Source organism: Oncorhynchus masou, chromosome 15 (genome assembly GCF_036934945.1).
Source record: "Oncorhynchus masou masou isolate Uvic2021 chromosome 15, UVic_Omas_1.1, whole genome shotgun sequence".
NCBI classification, from domain to species: Eukaryota; Metazoa; Chordata; class Actinopteri; order Salmoniformes; family Salmonidae; genus Oncorhynchus; species Oncorhynchus masou.
The window spans coordinates 61,898,111-61,913,550 of record NC_088226.1 but is presented as its reverse complement, the minus strand read 5'-3'; the positions used below and the strand labels follow the sequence as shown (position 1 = coordinate 61,913,550).

At 41.5% G+C, this 15,440-nt stretch overlaps 1 protein-coding gene across 3 annotated transcripts in view; it reads left to right on the top strand.

Moving 5' to 3' along the window:
* cadps2 (Ca++-dependent secretion activator 2) overlaps nt 1-15,440 on the top strand; it is a 281,294-nt gene that overhangs the window by 193,970 nt on the left and 71,884 nt on the right. For 2 of the 3 annotated variants that reach the window (XM_064989949.1, XM_064989951.1), the window contains exons 14-17: nt 2,099-2,200; nt 5,915-5,978; nt 6,152-6,275; nt 6,482-6,582. In XM_064989949.1, the coding sequence (XP_064846021.1) occupies nt 2,099-2,200; nt 5,915-5,978; nt 6,152-6,275; nt 6,482-6,582 (391 nt within the window). The remainder of the gene's footprint in view (nt 1-2,098; nt 2,201-5,914; nt 5,979-6,151; nt 6,276-6,481; nt 6,583-15,440) is intronic. The other variant, XM_064989950.1, reaches the window with a different exon arrangement.

Genomic DNA, 15,440 nt, shown 5'->3' with positions numbered 1-15,440 from the left:
GCCCTTACACAGCCTGGAGGTGTGTTGGGTCATTGTCCTGTGGAAAAACAAATGATAGTCTCACTAAGCACAAACCAGATGGGATGGCGTATTGCTGCAGAATGTGGTGGTAGCCATGCTGATTAATTATGCCTTGAATTCTAAATAAATCACTGACAGTGCCACCAGCAAGCACCACCACACCTTCTCCTCAATGCTTTACGGTGGGAACCACACATGCGGAGATCATCCATTCACCTACTCTGCATCTCACAAAGACACTGCGGTTGGAACAAAAATGTCAAATTTGGACTCATCAGACCAAAGGACAGATTTCCACCAGTCTAATGTCCATTCCTCCTGTCTTGGCCAAAGCAAATCTCTTCTTATTATTGGTGTCCTGTAGTAGTGATTTTTTTGTTTGAGTTTCCTTTCCTGTGGCTGTCCTCATGAGAGCCAGTTTCGTCATAGTGCCTGATGGTTTTTGCAACTGCAATTGAAGAAACTTTCAATAGTATAAATAAAGAAAAACCCTTGAGTGAGTACTGTATATGTTCTTTTTCGCTAAAACCACCCGCGGGACAAATTCGCTGTTGGGGAACACTGACCTAGTGTATGGCCAAAGGATGGGGAGGGAGGGCTACTTTTACATGGCCCTTATATCTTCATCTGGACGTTTGGACTGGAGTGTGAGAGATGAACAGAACAAGAAATCCACTCCCTTTTTACCACGACATGAAAGAAAATGTCCTTGCCATCCCATGAGTGAGCATACTCGCCCACCCCTCCTAGCACTATCCTTTTTGTGTGTTCCTTTGGGATTAGCTGGTGCTTGTTAAAGGGGGTGGCAGCAGGGGGGAGTTAATGAATTGACGGATTTAAGGAACAAGTAGTCCTTACAAATGCTGTTGTGAAGAGAGGGCTGTTTTTCATTGTAGACCAGGGCCTTTTGGGGATTGAACGGAGAGCAGTTGAAGTGAAGGCCTGATGTTCAGACACAATACACTACAAGCTTTTCATTGTCACTCCATTTCTTGAGATTCTTTTTTATAGAGTCCTTTATGACAGCTAAATACTTTTTTACGTTTCTAATGTCAGGTTTATTATTTTACTCTAAAGCCAGGCACATTTTGGATAGGATGGTTTACACTCATATTTATTCTAGAATTACCTTTTTTTTGTAACTCTCTTGGCAGAGTAAACAACACGCAAACAATTTGTAAATGCTTCATAACTAAATTGCAATTCACAATTCAGTTTTTCTGCTTCAACTTCAAGTCAAATTAAATGGTATTTGTCACATGCGCCGTATACAACAGGTGAAATGCTTACTTACAAGCCCTTAACGAGCAATGCAGTTTTAAGAAATAAGCAGTTTAAAAAATAAGTGTTCAAGTATTTACTAAAATAAACTGAAGTAAAAAAAATAGTCACAAATATTGTTGCAGATACATCTTGTTCTTCCCTGCTAGAGGCTAATACATAATGTTCAGGAGCTCACTGCATACGCTTTTATAAGCACAACTCATTAACACAGACAACCTCACCCCCTCCTCTCAGCGAAAGCCAGTGTTGTTTTGAGACAGCGCCTTCTTTCTTTCAGTTGAAAGAAGCCCAGGAAGTCAAGGTTAGCAGTCCGGGTAGTGATTGCATTTTCTTCTCTTTCCCCAGAGTGCCTATTAATGGGAAGGCAAGAAGAGAATGGAAGCTTTACAAACATTAAAGTGGCAATCTGTGATTGCTACATCCATTTGTTTACTTTTAAATGAATGATATATAGCCATTGATTCTTGAAAAATATAACTTAAGTGAGCAACTGTCCAACCCCATCAGAACCCAAAATATAAACTTTTTTTTTTACATTGTTTGTAAACTATGTCATTCTAAACACAGACTGTACATTTTCAAAACATGGTTAAAACTATCATTTTGATTTCATGGGTGGTCAGTCCTTGCATCCATAGCCCTGTCTATGAATTTCAGAGTGGTTACTTTACTCCAGCCCCATCCCTCAGCTGTTTACCAAAGAAGGTGGTGGGGTGGCCGCTTTGTTGTTGTTTGAACTGCAGATTTCCCCTATAATGAAATGCTCATCAAATATTTGCGTGTTTTTTTTCAGGCCGGATGGGATAGGCACAGTCACTGAGGAAGAGAGAGAACAGTTTGAGGACATAAGAAGCCGTCTCCTGAGTCTATTGGACAACCAGATCGTCCATTTTAGGTACTACTTCCTCTACAATTGACATGATTACAAACAATGGTATGTAGGCTTCATTTGTCAGTAATACACTAGTAACTGAGTATAATAAAAACCTTCCAAACATTTAACCCCCTAAGGTTTAATTAGCATAATAAAGAATCGCTATAAATCTGTCAGTTTAAGCTAGAGATGTTTTTTCACAAAATCACAATCGTCTCTAGCGTCCGAATGGTTTAGTCTACAAACTATTATGACCCCTCTATGGAAAGCGTCTTGAGACTTGTCTGAAGTTGGTGCAGCCCATCTGCCAACTTCTGTCTGTAGCGTCCAAACAATTTGGGCTACACACTACAATACATGTCGGTTGTTTTGCTCTAGGACGCCCACAGGCCTCAACACTTGTCTGAAGGTCCCTTGGTACCAGTTGAAAAGATTTATGGAAGTATATATGGAGACTGTTTAGTGCCAAAAATAAGGGGTTAAATACACATAGAAAATAGTGTTTCCTGATCTTATATCTCTAAGCTATATAGTACCAGTCAAAAGTTTGGACACACCAACTCATTAAAGGGGTTTTCTTTATCTTTACTATTTTCTACATTGTAGAATAATAGTGAAGACATCAAAACTATGACAATAACACATATGGAATCATGTAGTAACCAAAAAAGTGTTAAACAAAGCAAAATATGTACTATATTTGAGATTCTTCAAAGCAGTCACCATTTGCGTTGACAGCTTTGCACGCATCCTCTCAACCAGCTTCATGAGGTAGTCACCTGGAATGCATTTCAATTAACAGCTGTGCCTTGTTAAAAGTTCATTTGTGGAGTTTCTTTCATTAATGCATTTGAATCAGTTGTGTTGTGACAAGGTAGGGGTGGTATACAGAAGATATCCCTATTTTAAAGACCATATTAGGACAAGAACAGCTCAAGAACAGCTCAAAAAAGCAAAAAGAAACAACAATCCATCATTACTTTAAGACATGAAGGTCAGTCAATGCGGAATATTTCAAGAACTTTGAAAGTTTCTTCAAGTGTAGTCGCGAAAACCATCAAGTGCTATGATGAAACTGGCTCTCATGAGGACCGCCACAGGAAAGGAAGACCCAGCGTTACCTCTGCTGTCAAGGATAAGTTCATTAGAATTACCAGCCTCAGCAATTGCAGCCCAAATAAATGCTTCACAGAGTTCAAGTAACAGACACATCTCAACATCAACTGTTCAGAGGGGACTGCGTAAATCAGGCCTTCAAGGACACCAATAAGAAGAAAAGACTTGCTTGGGCCAAGAAACATGAGCAATGGACATTAGACTGGTGGAATCTGTCCTTTGGTCTGATCAGTACAAATTTGAGATTTTTTGTTTTCAACTGCTGTGTCTTTGTGAGATGCAGAGTAGGTGAACAAATTATCTCTGCATCTGTGGTTCCCATCGTGAAGCATGGAGGAGGCGGTGTGATGGTGTGGGGTGCTTTTCTGGTGACAATGTCAGGGATTTATTTAGAATTCAAGGCACACTTAACCAGCATGGCTACCACATCATTCTGCAACAATATGCCATCCCATCTGGTTTGCGCTTAGTGGGACTGTCATTTTGTTTTTCAACAGGACAATGACCCAACACACCTCCAGGCTGTATAAGGCTATTTGACTCCACAATCTCCCGACCTCAACCCAATTGAGTTGGTTTGGGATGAGTTGGATTGCAGAGTGAAGGAAAAGCAGCCAACAAGTGCTCAGAATATGTGGGAACTCCTTCAAGTTGGAAAAGCATTCCAGGTGAAGCTGGTTGAGAGAATGCCAAGAGTGTGCAAAGCTGTTATCAAGGCAAAGGGTGGCTACTTTGAAGAATCTGAAATATAAAATATATTTTGATTTGTTTAACACTTAACACTTGTTCAACAATTACTACATGATTCCATATGTGTTATTTCATAGTTTTGATGCCTTCACTATTATTCTACAATGTAGAATTTTTTTTAAATAAAGAAAAACCCTTGAATGAGTAGGTGTGTCCAAACTTTTGACTGGATGTGTAGGACAGACACTTAAGAACAAACCTCCTTAATGTGTTTTTATGGGGACGATCTGTTATTCAATGCGTTTGTAAGTGCTAATAGCAGTAAGGCTAAATAAACATTTCAATCTAATAATTTTGTTCTATATTTTATTGGGGTACTTCATGGAGTCTTAAAATTCTAAATCAATCTGCAAAATGACCCTTGGTATGACCTTAAAACATTTCCAATTAGCTTGGTAGAACCCCTCCAGGGCTTAGACTGTTTAGTGCCAAAAATAAGGGGTAAAATACAACAACAACAAATGTTTCCTCATCTTTCGTATTTCTCGAAGATATAGGACAGACACTTCAGAACACACTTCCTTTAGATGTTTTAGGGGGACTACCTATTGTTGCCATGTAGTGAATCATTATTCAATGTGTTTGTATGGGCTAATAGCAGTAAGGCCAAAAATAATGTTTCGTCAAATAACCCCTCCCCTGGCTTAGACATTGCTTAGACTCTTATGGGTTAAACAGGTGCAAAATGGTGTATATTGGATTCTTGGTCCTCCCTACATCTGTGAGCTGCTATTCACCATTATTGCCTTGTATGGCCTTATTGTCAGGGCCATTGACACAGATCCAGACCTTGAAGGATGGTTTGTTCAATGAACTTGCCCCATTCATATCCCTGAACTTTGGCATTTCAAACCCCTTCATCCCTGTGAAGGGCCCTCCATCTGGCCCCAAGGAGGAGAGAGGGTGAATTGGGACACGGAGTCTGTAGAGGGCTGTTGAAAGCAGCGGGAGTCATTAACAACACTCCTCAACGAGAGGCTAATGGCAGTAAACAATAGCCAATACAATTTTGGGATTATGCTGATCAGCAGCAAACAGGAGCAGGGTGCGTGTAGTTTGTTCAGGATTAAAGGGGAACACAGCGAAGTTGTATAAGGGCTATAAGAGTTGTTTGGTAATTCCTCACCGTGTACTAAGAAGGGACATGTTTGACGGCGAACACCTCAAATCCACTTAATATATGATTTCAAATCAAATGTATTTATATAGCCCTTCTTACATCAGCTGATATCTCAAAAGTGCTGTACAGAAATCCAGCCTAAAACCCAAAAAAGCAAGCAATGCAGGTGTAGAAGCATATCCACATTTAGGAGAGATGTTGTCCGGTAGTTCAGCTTGTTACCAGTCAAGAGGACCAGAGTCCCCAGAGAATGTGTGGTCATGGGCATGGGGTATTTATTGGTAATGTATGTATTGGCTGGTGCAATCAAATGTAATTTACCTCTCGGGGTTAATAAAACACTATCTTCATTTATCCTATTTGCCTCCCACTTCTGACCTCTACTTTGTTGAGGCCTCATCACCCACAGTTTAACCTACATTTTTGTGCCGATCAGTGTTTTATCTGTAGTCAATAGATGGCTGTCCTGCATTATGTAGTGCAATGGCTTCCTTTCATACATTAAAGGACAAATCCACCCAAAAACTATATTTTGCTATTTGTTTCATTAGTTCATTGTTGACATAGCCCCAACATATTTTGCTTGTCAGCAATCAAGTTTTCAAAATATGTAACTTTCAAAATACAGAAATCATCCCTGGATGATGCATCATATGATGCACAACACAGTTAAGCATTCCCACAGAATCATCCTTGTTCTTAGAAAATGATGGTGTAGATGCACTGTCCGATCACACTTGTGTCCACAGGTACTGTTTTCCCTTTGGCCGACCAGATGGCGCACTCAAAGCCACACTCTCCCTGCTAGAAAGGGTATGTTTTGCTGAAAAAGTTGGGCTATTGTTATTCTTTGAGTCTACACGTCTCTGCATTCCGTTATTCATACTGCAGACAATAATGTGTTGGGTTATCCTTGTGGTCTACCACTAAAATCAGGTTTTGGGTCACTCTTATAAGGAACAAGAAGTCTGTTTTCTGGATTCTAGGTGTTGATGAAGGACATTACCACACTGATTCCTCCTGAGGAGATGAAGAAGATGGTCAAAAAATGTCTGGAGAAAGCTGCCCTTATCAACTACTCCCAGCTGACCCAATACGCTCAGATCGAGGGTGTGTGCAAGCCTGGCTCACACGTGGTGATATTACTGTGTCGTATTTCACTGTCATGTCTCTGTGTCTGGGCTTTGTTTAAGTATATGCACATGATGTTGGTTTGTCAGTGTTCTTAATAGAGTATACTGGGTGGCGGTAGTGTTTTAGTGTATCTGTGTGCTGGTGTCACAGTGCTAGCATGTTTGTGCGTGCTAATATGACAGCAGATGCTCAGGCTGTCCCGGAGAAGAGATTGGAGGACATGATGCGACTGGGAGAACTTTGTATTGAGGTCCTGCAGCAGAATGATGAGCACCATTCCGAGGTAGGACCATTCTGCCATACTAATGGTGTCACCCCTACCACACACACACACTATCACTGTTATAAACTCAATGTGTACCAGGGTTGGGATCGATTCTGAATTGAGTTGCGAATTTTTCAGTATTCTAATTCAGGTCTTGAATTTTAAATTAATTGGCCACATCTCATAGGGAGCATACTTTGATTTAAAGGAGGTAGAATCTTATTTAATTCAATTCTATAAGGTTGAAACATTTAATTTTCATGAAACACTCATTCTCTTCATGATTCTCTCATTCTCCTAATTTTAAATAATGACAGTGATCTGGAAATATTCTAAGATCATGTTGTGGGTTGTCATTAATAGTTAATATACCACAGAATTGTTAAATACTTGTTTCTGATTGACTAGAAGGGCATCCTGAGTGACACAGCGGTCTAAGGCACTGTATCTCAGTGCAAGAGGCATCACTATAGTCCCTGGTTCAATTCCAGGCTGTAGTAAGTCGCTCTGGATAAGAGCGTCTGCTAAATGACTTAAATGTAAATGTAAATGTATCACATCCGGCTGTGAGTGGGAGCCTCATAGGGCGGCGCACAATTGGCCCAGCTTCGTCCGGGTTTGGCTGAGGTAGGCCGTCATTGTAAATAGGAATTTGTTCTTAATTGACTTACCTAGTTAAATAATAGTTACATTTTAAAAATACAAAATAATTCTAGAGTTTGCATTACATTTGTTTTTAAATCAGATGTATTTATTTTTTCCTAGAATGCATTAGATCAAACACTGCAGTATGGAAGGGAACAATTGAACATCTCATGATGAAGTAAAAAATACTGTTTGACATCTTTGAGTTATAATCAAACTAATATTTGAAATGGTATGTGTATTCTTTGTATTAATGATGTGACATATCCTTTTGATAAAATATTTGTCAAATGAATGAGACTCAGTTGAATAGCTTTGAGTAAAATTCTACTTCAATTCCAATTCTGCTTCCTATGAGATGTGGTCAATTAAAATGTTAAATTCAGAAATTTCAAATTGACCCCAACCCTGATGTGCACAGAGCTGTTACATCACAACACTTAGAATACTGTGATTGAGTACAGTGTTCTAAGTCACAAAACATATACAGATCAGAAATAAAGTATTTTAAGAATAGTTGCAGTATTTCCTTCATGAAAACTGTCACTAATCATGCAAATGTCACTAATCTTAGCAAAGCGTGCCTTTCAAGATTTCAGAATACCTTTATTGCTGTCAGTATATTCCTCCTCAAAACCACAACTTAACTCTTGTCATAAATAAATATTTCACTTGAAAGGTTTTTTCGTTTTTTAAAAATCAAATAAAAAATGTCACATGCGCCGAATACAATTAGTGTAGACCTTACTGTGAAATACTTATTACAAGCCCTTAACCAACAATGCAGTTCAAGAAAGAGTTAAGAAAATATTTACAAAATAAACTGAAGTAAAAAATAATAAAAAGTAAGACAATAAAATAACAATAGCGAGGCTATATACAGGGGGTGCCGGTACAATGTGCAGGGTTACAGGTTAGTCGAGGTAATTTTAGGTATGCGTAAAGTGACTGCGTAGATAATAGACAGCGCGTGGCAGCAGTGAAGAATCTAATTGGGGGGGTGGGGGTCATTGTAAGTAGTCCGGGAGGCCATTTGATTAATTGTTCAGCAGTCTTAAGACTTGGGGATAGAAGCTGTTAAGGAGCCTTTGGTCCTGGACTTGGCTCTCCGGTACTGCTTGCCGTGTGGTAGAAGAGAGTACAGTCTATGACTTGGGTGACTGGAGACTTTGACAATTCTTTGGGCCTTTCTCTGACACCACCTATTATATAGGTCCTGGATGGCTGGAAGCTTGGCCCCGGTGATGTACTGGGCTGTACGCACTACCCTCTGTAGTGCCTTACGGTCAGATGCCGAGCAGTTACAATACCAGGCGGTGATGCAACCGGTTCGGATGCTCTCAATGGTGCAGCTGTAGACATTTTTGAGGATCTGGGGACCCATGCCAAATATTTTTCCTGAGGGGAAAAATGTGTTGTCGTGCCCTCTTCACAACTGTCTTGGTGTGTTTGGTCCATGATAGTTCATTGGTGATGAGGACACCAAGGAACTTAACTCTCGACACGCTTCACTACAGCCCCATTGATGTTAATGGGGGCCTGTTTAGCCCACCTTTTCCTGTAGTCCATCAGCTCCTTTGTCTTGCTCACATTGAGGGAGAGGTTGTTGTCCTGGCACCACACTGCCAGGTCTCTGACCACCTCCCTATAGGCTGTCTCATCGTTGTCGGTGAGACAGACTATAGGCCTATACTGTTGTATCGTCAGCAAACTTAATGATGTTGTTGGAGTCGCATTTGACCACGCAGTCGTGGGTTAACAGGGAGTACAGGAGGCAGACTAAGCACTCACACCTGAGGGGCCCCAGTGTTGAGGATCATCGTGGCAGATGTGTTGTTGCAGAGGGATGTCCTTAGCTTAGTGATGAGCTTTGTGGGCACTGGGCACTATGGTGTTGAACGCTGAGTTGTGTCAATGAACAGCATTCTCACATAGGAGTTCCTTTTGTCCAGTTGGGAAAGGGCAGTGTGGATTGAGATTGCATCGTCTGTGGATCTGTTGGGGTGGTATGCGAATTGGTGTGGGTTTAGGCTTTCCGGGATGATGGTATGGTGAGCCATGACCAGCCTTTCAAAGCACTTCATGGCTACCGATGTGAGTGCTATGGAGCGGTAATCATTTTGGCAGGTTACCTTCGCTTCCTTGGGCACAGGGACTATGGTCCCCATCGACTACAGAGAGTGTGATCACACAGTTGTCGGGGAACAGCTGGTGCACTCATGCATGCTTCAGTGTTGCTTGCCTCGAAGCGAGCAAAAAAAGCATTTAGCTGGTCTGGTAGACTCGTGTCACTGGGCAGCTTGCGGCTGGGTTTCCCTTTGTAGTCCGTAATCGTTTTCAAACACTGCCACATCCGACGAGCACCAGAGCTGGTGTAGTAGGATTCAATCTTTATCCTATATTGACACCTTGCCTGTTTGATGGTTTGTCTGATGGCATAGCGGGATTTCTTATAAGCGTCCGGAATAGTGTCCAGTTCCTTGAAAGCTGCAGCGCAAGCCTTTAGCTAGATGCGGCTGTTGCCTGTAATCCATGGCTTCTGGTTGGGATATGTACGTATGGTCACTGAGGGAACGATGTCATCGATGCACTTATCTTTGAAGCCAGTGACTGAGGTGGTATATTCCTCAATGCCATTGGATGAATTCCTGAACATATTCCAGTCTGTGCTAGCAAAACAGTCCTGTAGAGTAGTATCCACGTCATCTCACCACCTCCATATTAAGCTGGTCTAGAGTTTTTTTTTTCCCCTCTGGTTGGTAATGTGACATGCTGATAGAAATGAGGTAAAACGGATTTAAATTTGCCTGCATTAAAGTCCCCAGCCACTAGGAGTGCCGCATCTGGATGATCATTTTCTTGTTTGCTTATGGCCTTTATACAGCTTGTTGAGTGCGGTCTTAGTGCCAGCATTGGTTTGTGGTGGTAAATAGACCGCTACGAATAATGTGGATGAGAACTCTTTGGTAGAGTTACAGTTTATCATGAGGTACTCTTCCTCAGGCGAGCAATACCTCGAGACTTCTTTAATATTAGACATTGCACACCCGCTGTTATTGCACACCCCAGCCCCTCGTCTTACCAGACGTAGGAATGATGATTCATGCCTGTGCCACACAAGAAGGCGTTGATCTAATAACTTTAAATCACTTTATTTATTTTGTACCTTTATTTAACTAGGCAAGACAGTTCAGAACAAATTCTTATTTACAATGATGACAAAAGGCAAAAGGCCACCTGCGGGGACGGGGGATGAGATTAAAAACATTGGACAAAACACTCATCACGACATGAGACACCACAACACTACATAAAAAGAGACCTACGACATTAACAACAGCATGGCAGCAATGCAAAATCACAACAATATGGTAGCAGCACAAAACATGGCTCAAACATTATTAGGCACAGACAACAGCACAAAGGGCAAGAAGGTAGAGACAACAATACGCGAAGCAGCCACAACTGGCTGTAAGAGTCTTCATGATTGAGTCTTTGAAAGAAGAGATGTCGATAAAACTGTCCAGTTTGAGTGTTTGTTGCAGCTCGTTCCAGTCGCTAGCTGCAGCAAAACTGAAAAGAGGAGTGACCTAGGGATGTGTGTGCTTTATGGACCTTCAACAGAATGTGACTGGCATAACGGGTGTTGTATGTGGAGGATGAGTGCGACAGTAGGAATCTCAGATATGGGGGAGTGAGGCCTAAGAGGGTTTTATAAATAAGCATCCACCAGTGGGTCTTGAATTGGGTATACAGAGATGACCAGTTGACAGAGGAGTATAGAGTGCAATGATGTGGCCTGTAAGGAGCATTAGTGGAAAATCTGATGGCCGAATGGTAAAGAACATCGAGCTGCTCAAGAGCGATCTATAAATTCCGTCTCCATAATCTAGCATGGGTAGGATGGTAATCTGAATCAGGGTTACTTTTGCAGCTGGGGTGAAAGAGGAACGATTACAATAAAGGAAACCAAGTCTAGATCTAACTTTGATATGTGCTGAGAGAAGGATGTTGTACCGTCTAGCCGTACTTGTATCAGGTACCTCAAGCTCTTAACCCTCAGAAGTAGTAATCACTCCGGTGGGGAGAGGGTCATTCTTCTTACCAAACCACATTAACTTTGTTTTGGAGGTGTTCAGAACAATGTTAAGGGCAGAGAAAGCTTGTTGGACTCTAATAAAGTTTTGCTGTAGAGCTTTTAACACAAAATCCAGGGTGGGCTCAGCTGAGTATGAGATTTTATCATCTGCATATAAATGGATGAGAGAGCTTCCTACTGCCTGAGATATGTTGTTGATGTAATTTGAGAAGCGCGTGGGGCCTAGGATCAAGCCTTAGGGTACTCCCTTTGTGATAGGCAATGGCTGAAACAGCAGATGTTCTGACTTTATACACTGCACTCTTTGAGAGGGTAGAGCTGTTTGTTTCTATCCTGGCTCTGTGTTGGCAGCTGTGGAAGAGGACACTTCAAGTGCCAACACTGTAGTAAAGTCTTGGCGGGCAGAGATGAAAACAACGCCCACAGCCCATATGGACAGGTCGCTCTTATGGTACAGTGTAAAACTGCTCAATCGTAGGTGTTGAGACGTCCACAAACAACACATATACAGTGCATTCAGAAAGTATTCAGACCCCTTGACCTTTTCCACCATTTGTTTTACGTTAGACTTATTCTAAAATTGATTAAATGAATTGTTTCCCTCATCAATCTACACACAATAGCCCCAAAATGACAAAGCAAAAATGAGCTCAGTTGCATCCTGTTTCCATTGATCATCCTTGAGATGTTTATACAACTTGAATTTACCACGGGTGCACTCTAATCAGTCTGACATGACTTGGAAAGGCACACACCTGTCTATATAAGGTCCCACAGTTGACAGTGCATGTCTATAGAATAACTATCTTCAAAGTAATGACTCGGGACGTCGGGTTTGAAATGACAGATTCTTTTAGTAATAATACTTGTTCACGTTACATTTAAAAACTTTAGATTCTACAAAACAATAAAAGTAAGTTGCTAGTTGCTCTACTTCCTGTCGCAAGGCATTCTGGAACTTGCAGTCAAAAGCATAATTCAATACTAACCAATACAACAAAATATGTATGTAGTTCTCTCAATCTCCAACACACAAATCCTAATACAATTACATATGTAAATAACTAAAGAAAATATCTTTAGATACAGCTCAATGAATTATCTTAAACATTAACTCTGTAACCCATTAAAGTTACAACAATGTCAGAGCAAAAACCAAGCCATGAGGTTGAAGGAATTGTTCGTAGAGCTCAGACAGGATTGTATCGAGGCACACGTGGGGAAGGGTACCAAAAAATGTCTGCAGCATTGAAGGTCCCCAAGAACACAGTGGCCTCCATCTGTCTTAAATGGAAGAAGTTTGGAACCACCAAGACTCTTCCTAGAGCTGGCCGCCTGGCCAAACTGAGCAATCAGAGGAGAAGGGCCTTGGTCAGGGAGGTGACCAAGAACCCCATGGTCACTCTGACAGAGCTCCAGAGTTCCTCTGTGGAAATGGGAGAACCTTCCAGATGGACAACCATCTCTACAGCATTCCACCAATCAGGCATTTATGGTAGAGTGGCCAAACAGAAGCCACCCTTCAGTAAAAGGCACATGACAGCCCGCTTAGAGTTTGCCATAACGCACCTAAAGTCTCTCAGACCACGAAAAACAAGATTCTCTGGTCTGATGAAACCAAGATTAAACTCTTTGCCTTGAATGCCAAGCGTCATTATATTATATATTGGAAGGAAACCTGGCACCATCCCTACATTGAAGCATGGTGGTGGCAGCATCATGCTGTGGGGATGTTTTTCAGCAGCAGGGCCTGGGAGACTATTCATTATCGAGGGAAAGATGAACTGAGCAAAGTACAGAGAGATTCTTGATGAAAACCTGCTCCAGAGCACTCTGGACCTCAGACTGGGGCGAAGGTTCAACTTCCAACTGGACAATGACCCTAAGCACACAGCCAAGACAACGCAGGAGTGGCTTCGGGACATGTCTCAATGTCCTCGAGTGGCCCAGCCAGAGCCTGGACTTATACCCAATCTAACATATCTGGAGAGACCTGAAAATAGCTGTGCAGCGATGCTCCCCATCTAACCTGACAGAGCTTGAGAGGATCTGCAGAGAAGAATTGTAGAAACTCCCCAAATACAGGTGTGCCCAGCTTGTGGTGTCATACCCAAGAAGACTTTATGCTGTAATCGCTGCCGAAGGTAAAGGGTCTGAATAGTTATGTAAAAAAATTTAAAAATGTCTAAAAGCCTGTTTTTGCCATTTTGTTATGAGGATTGTGTGTCGATTGATTTGGGGGGAAAATACACTTTAATCAATTTGAGAATCAGGCTGTAACATAACAAAATGTGGAAAAAGTCAAGGAGTCTGAAAACTATCCGCATGCACTGTACTTGTCTAATAAGTGGCAGTGTGGCTTCAGACATTTGTTTCTAAGTGACAGCGCTATTTATAAGTGGCTGCAAATCTGTGGCTGTCATCACCACAAATGAGACATGGTCCTTTTGTAGTTGGAGGCTGGCGCTGGAGTTTTAGCGGGAGGACGGTCATGTTAGCGCATCCACCACGCTGTCAAATGTATAATGTTTCCATGTTTTCAGCATGTGTGGAAATCAAATGACCCTTTTTAGTATTTTATACCAAGTGAAAAATGCAGAGAGACCCTCAACTTTCTCTATTTTCTGTCTTTCACTTTCCCTCTTCTTCTGATATGAATTGGAAAGGGAAGAGAGGTAAGTGTTTCTTACGGAAACTCCAGCTGTGTGTCTGTCAAGTCCATCAAATTGTGTCCCAAAGCCTGTCAACATCTGTCAGTCATACAGTATACCAGTCTTCACTCATACCCTGTCAAGCTCTGTTCATGGTTTTCATTGAGGAGATGGTTAATACTGAGTCATCAACAGTCATTAAGGTCCAATGTGCTGGATCCACGACAGGTTGTGGTCCTGGTGGACTGCTGAATATTTGTTTCCCATGATACCAAATTATGCCCTTAGGGTATCTAAGGATTCAGGTTTTGGGGGGATTATTGTACCCAGATGTTGCTACAATTCAGTGTTTCTTGACATGCATTTGTATCGTTTGCCCTTGCAAAGTCATATACCTTACATTTGTATTCCTCTATCTTTCTCTGAATCTCACTTAGAGACAGCATTTTATGAGTTCATTCCTGCAGTTATATGAGGATGCCTGTTGGTGTGAATTGAGGGGGTTGGCGATAGGTAACGAATCGTGTGGCGCAAAGGCACTATTTTTAATTGTGTCGATTTGCACAGAGAGCTGAAAAGGCACATCTGAAAAGGATGATGACAACGGCCCTCAAGGCCAGGTATAGTGATGGGACATACACCTTCTCTGACCGCCAGCCTAGTGTTTTATCTGCCGCAAGCGCCCACTAACACACACAGATGGACACATACAGACGGACACACACACACAGACAGATGGACTCACATGCACAACGACCTTCAATCAATCTGTCACCCCCCCCCCATCTCTTTTGGGTGGGCACGTAGACAATGGAGTCATGAAAAGCAACTGCAGCCCTGCTAAATGTCCCATTGACTTAGAACCAAGAACATGACTTTGTCAAGCTCCATTATGACCTCAAATCTCCTATACTAACTTCGTAGATATGACTTAAAATCTCCTATACTAACTTCCTTTATAGATGGTGTCGTACACAATATTGACACAAACAAACATACCGGTATGTAGTCACATTGTAGTCACATTGACACACACATTGACACATAGTCAAGGACCAGTCAGAACTTTAAGCAAAGATTTTACTCAATAATCACTGTAAATTATTGGGTTTGTAACTACAGCACATGTATAATGGCTAGTCCCAAGACATGAAAAGAGAGTTTGAGTGCACATCCATCTGTTCAAACTTTTCTTCTTTTGTGTGATATATAAAAGCAACATGTAAAGTGTTGGACGCTGTTTCATGAGCTGAAATAAAACAACCCAGAAGTTTCCCATACACACAAAAAGCTTATTTCTCAAAAATGTTGTGCAGAAATGTGTTTACATCCCTGTTCGTGAGCATTTATTTTTTGCCAAGATAATCCATTCACCTGGCAGGTGTGGCATATGAAGAAGCTGATTAAACATCATGATCCTTACACAGGTTCAACTTCTACAGGGGACAAGAAAGAACACTCTAAAATGTGCTGTTTTGTCA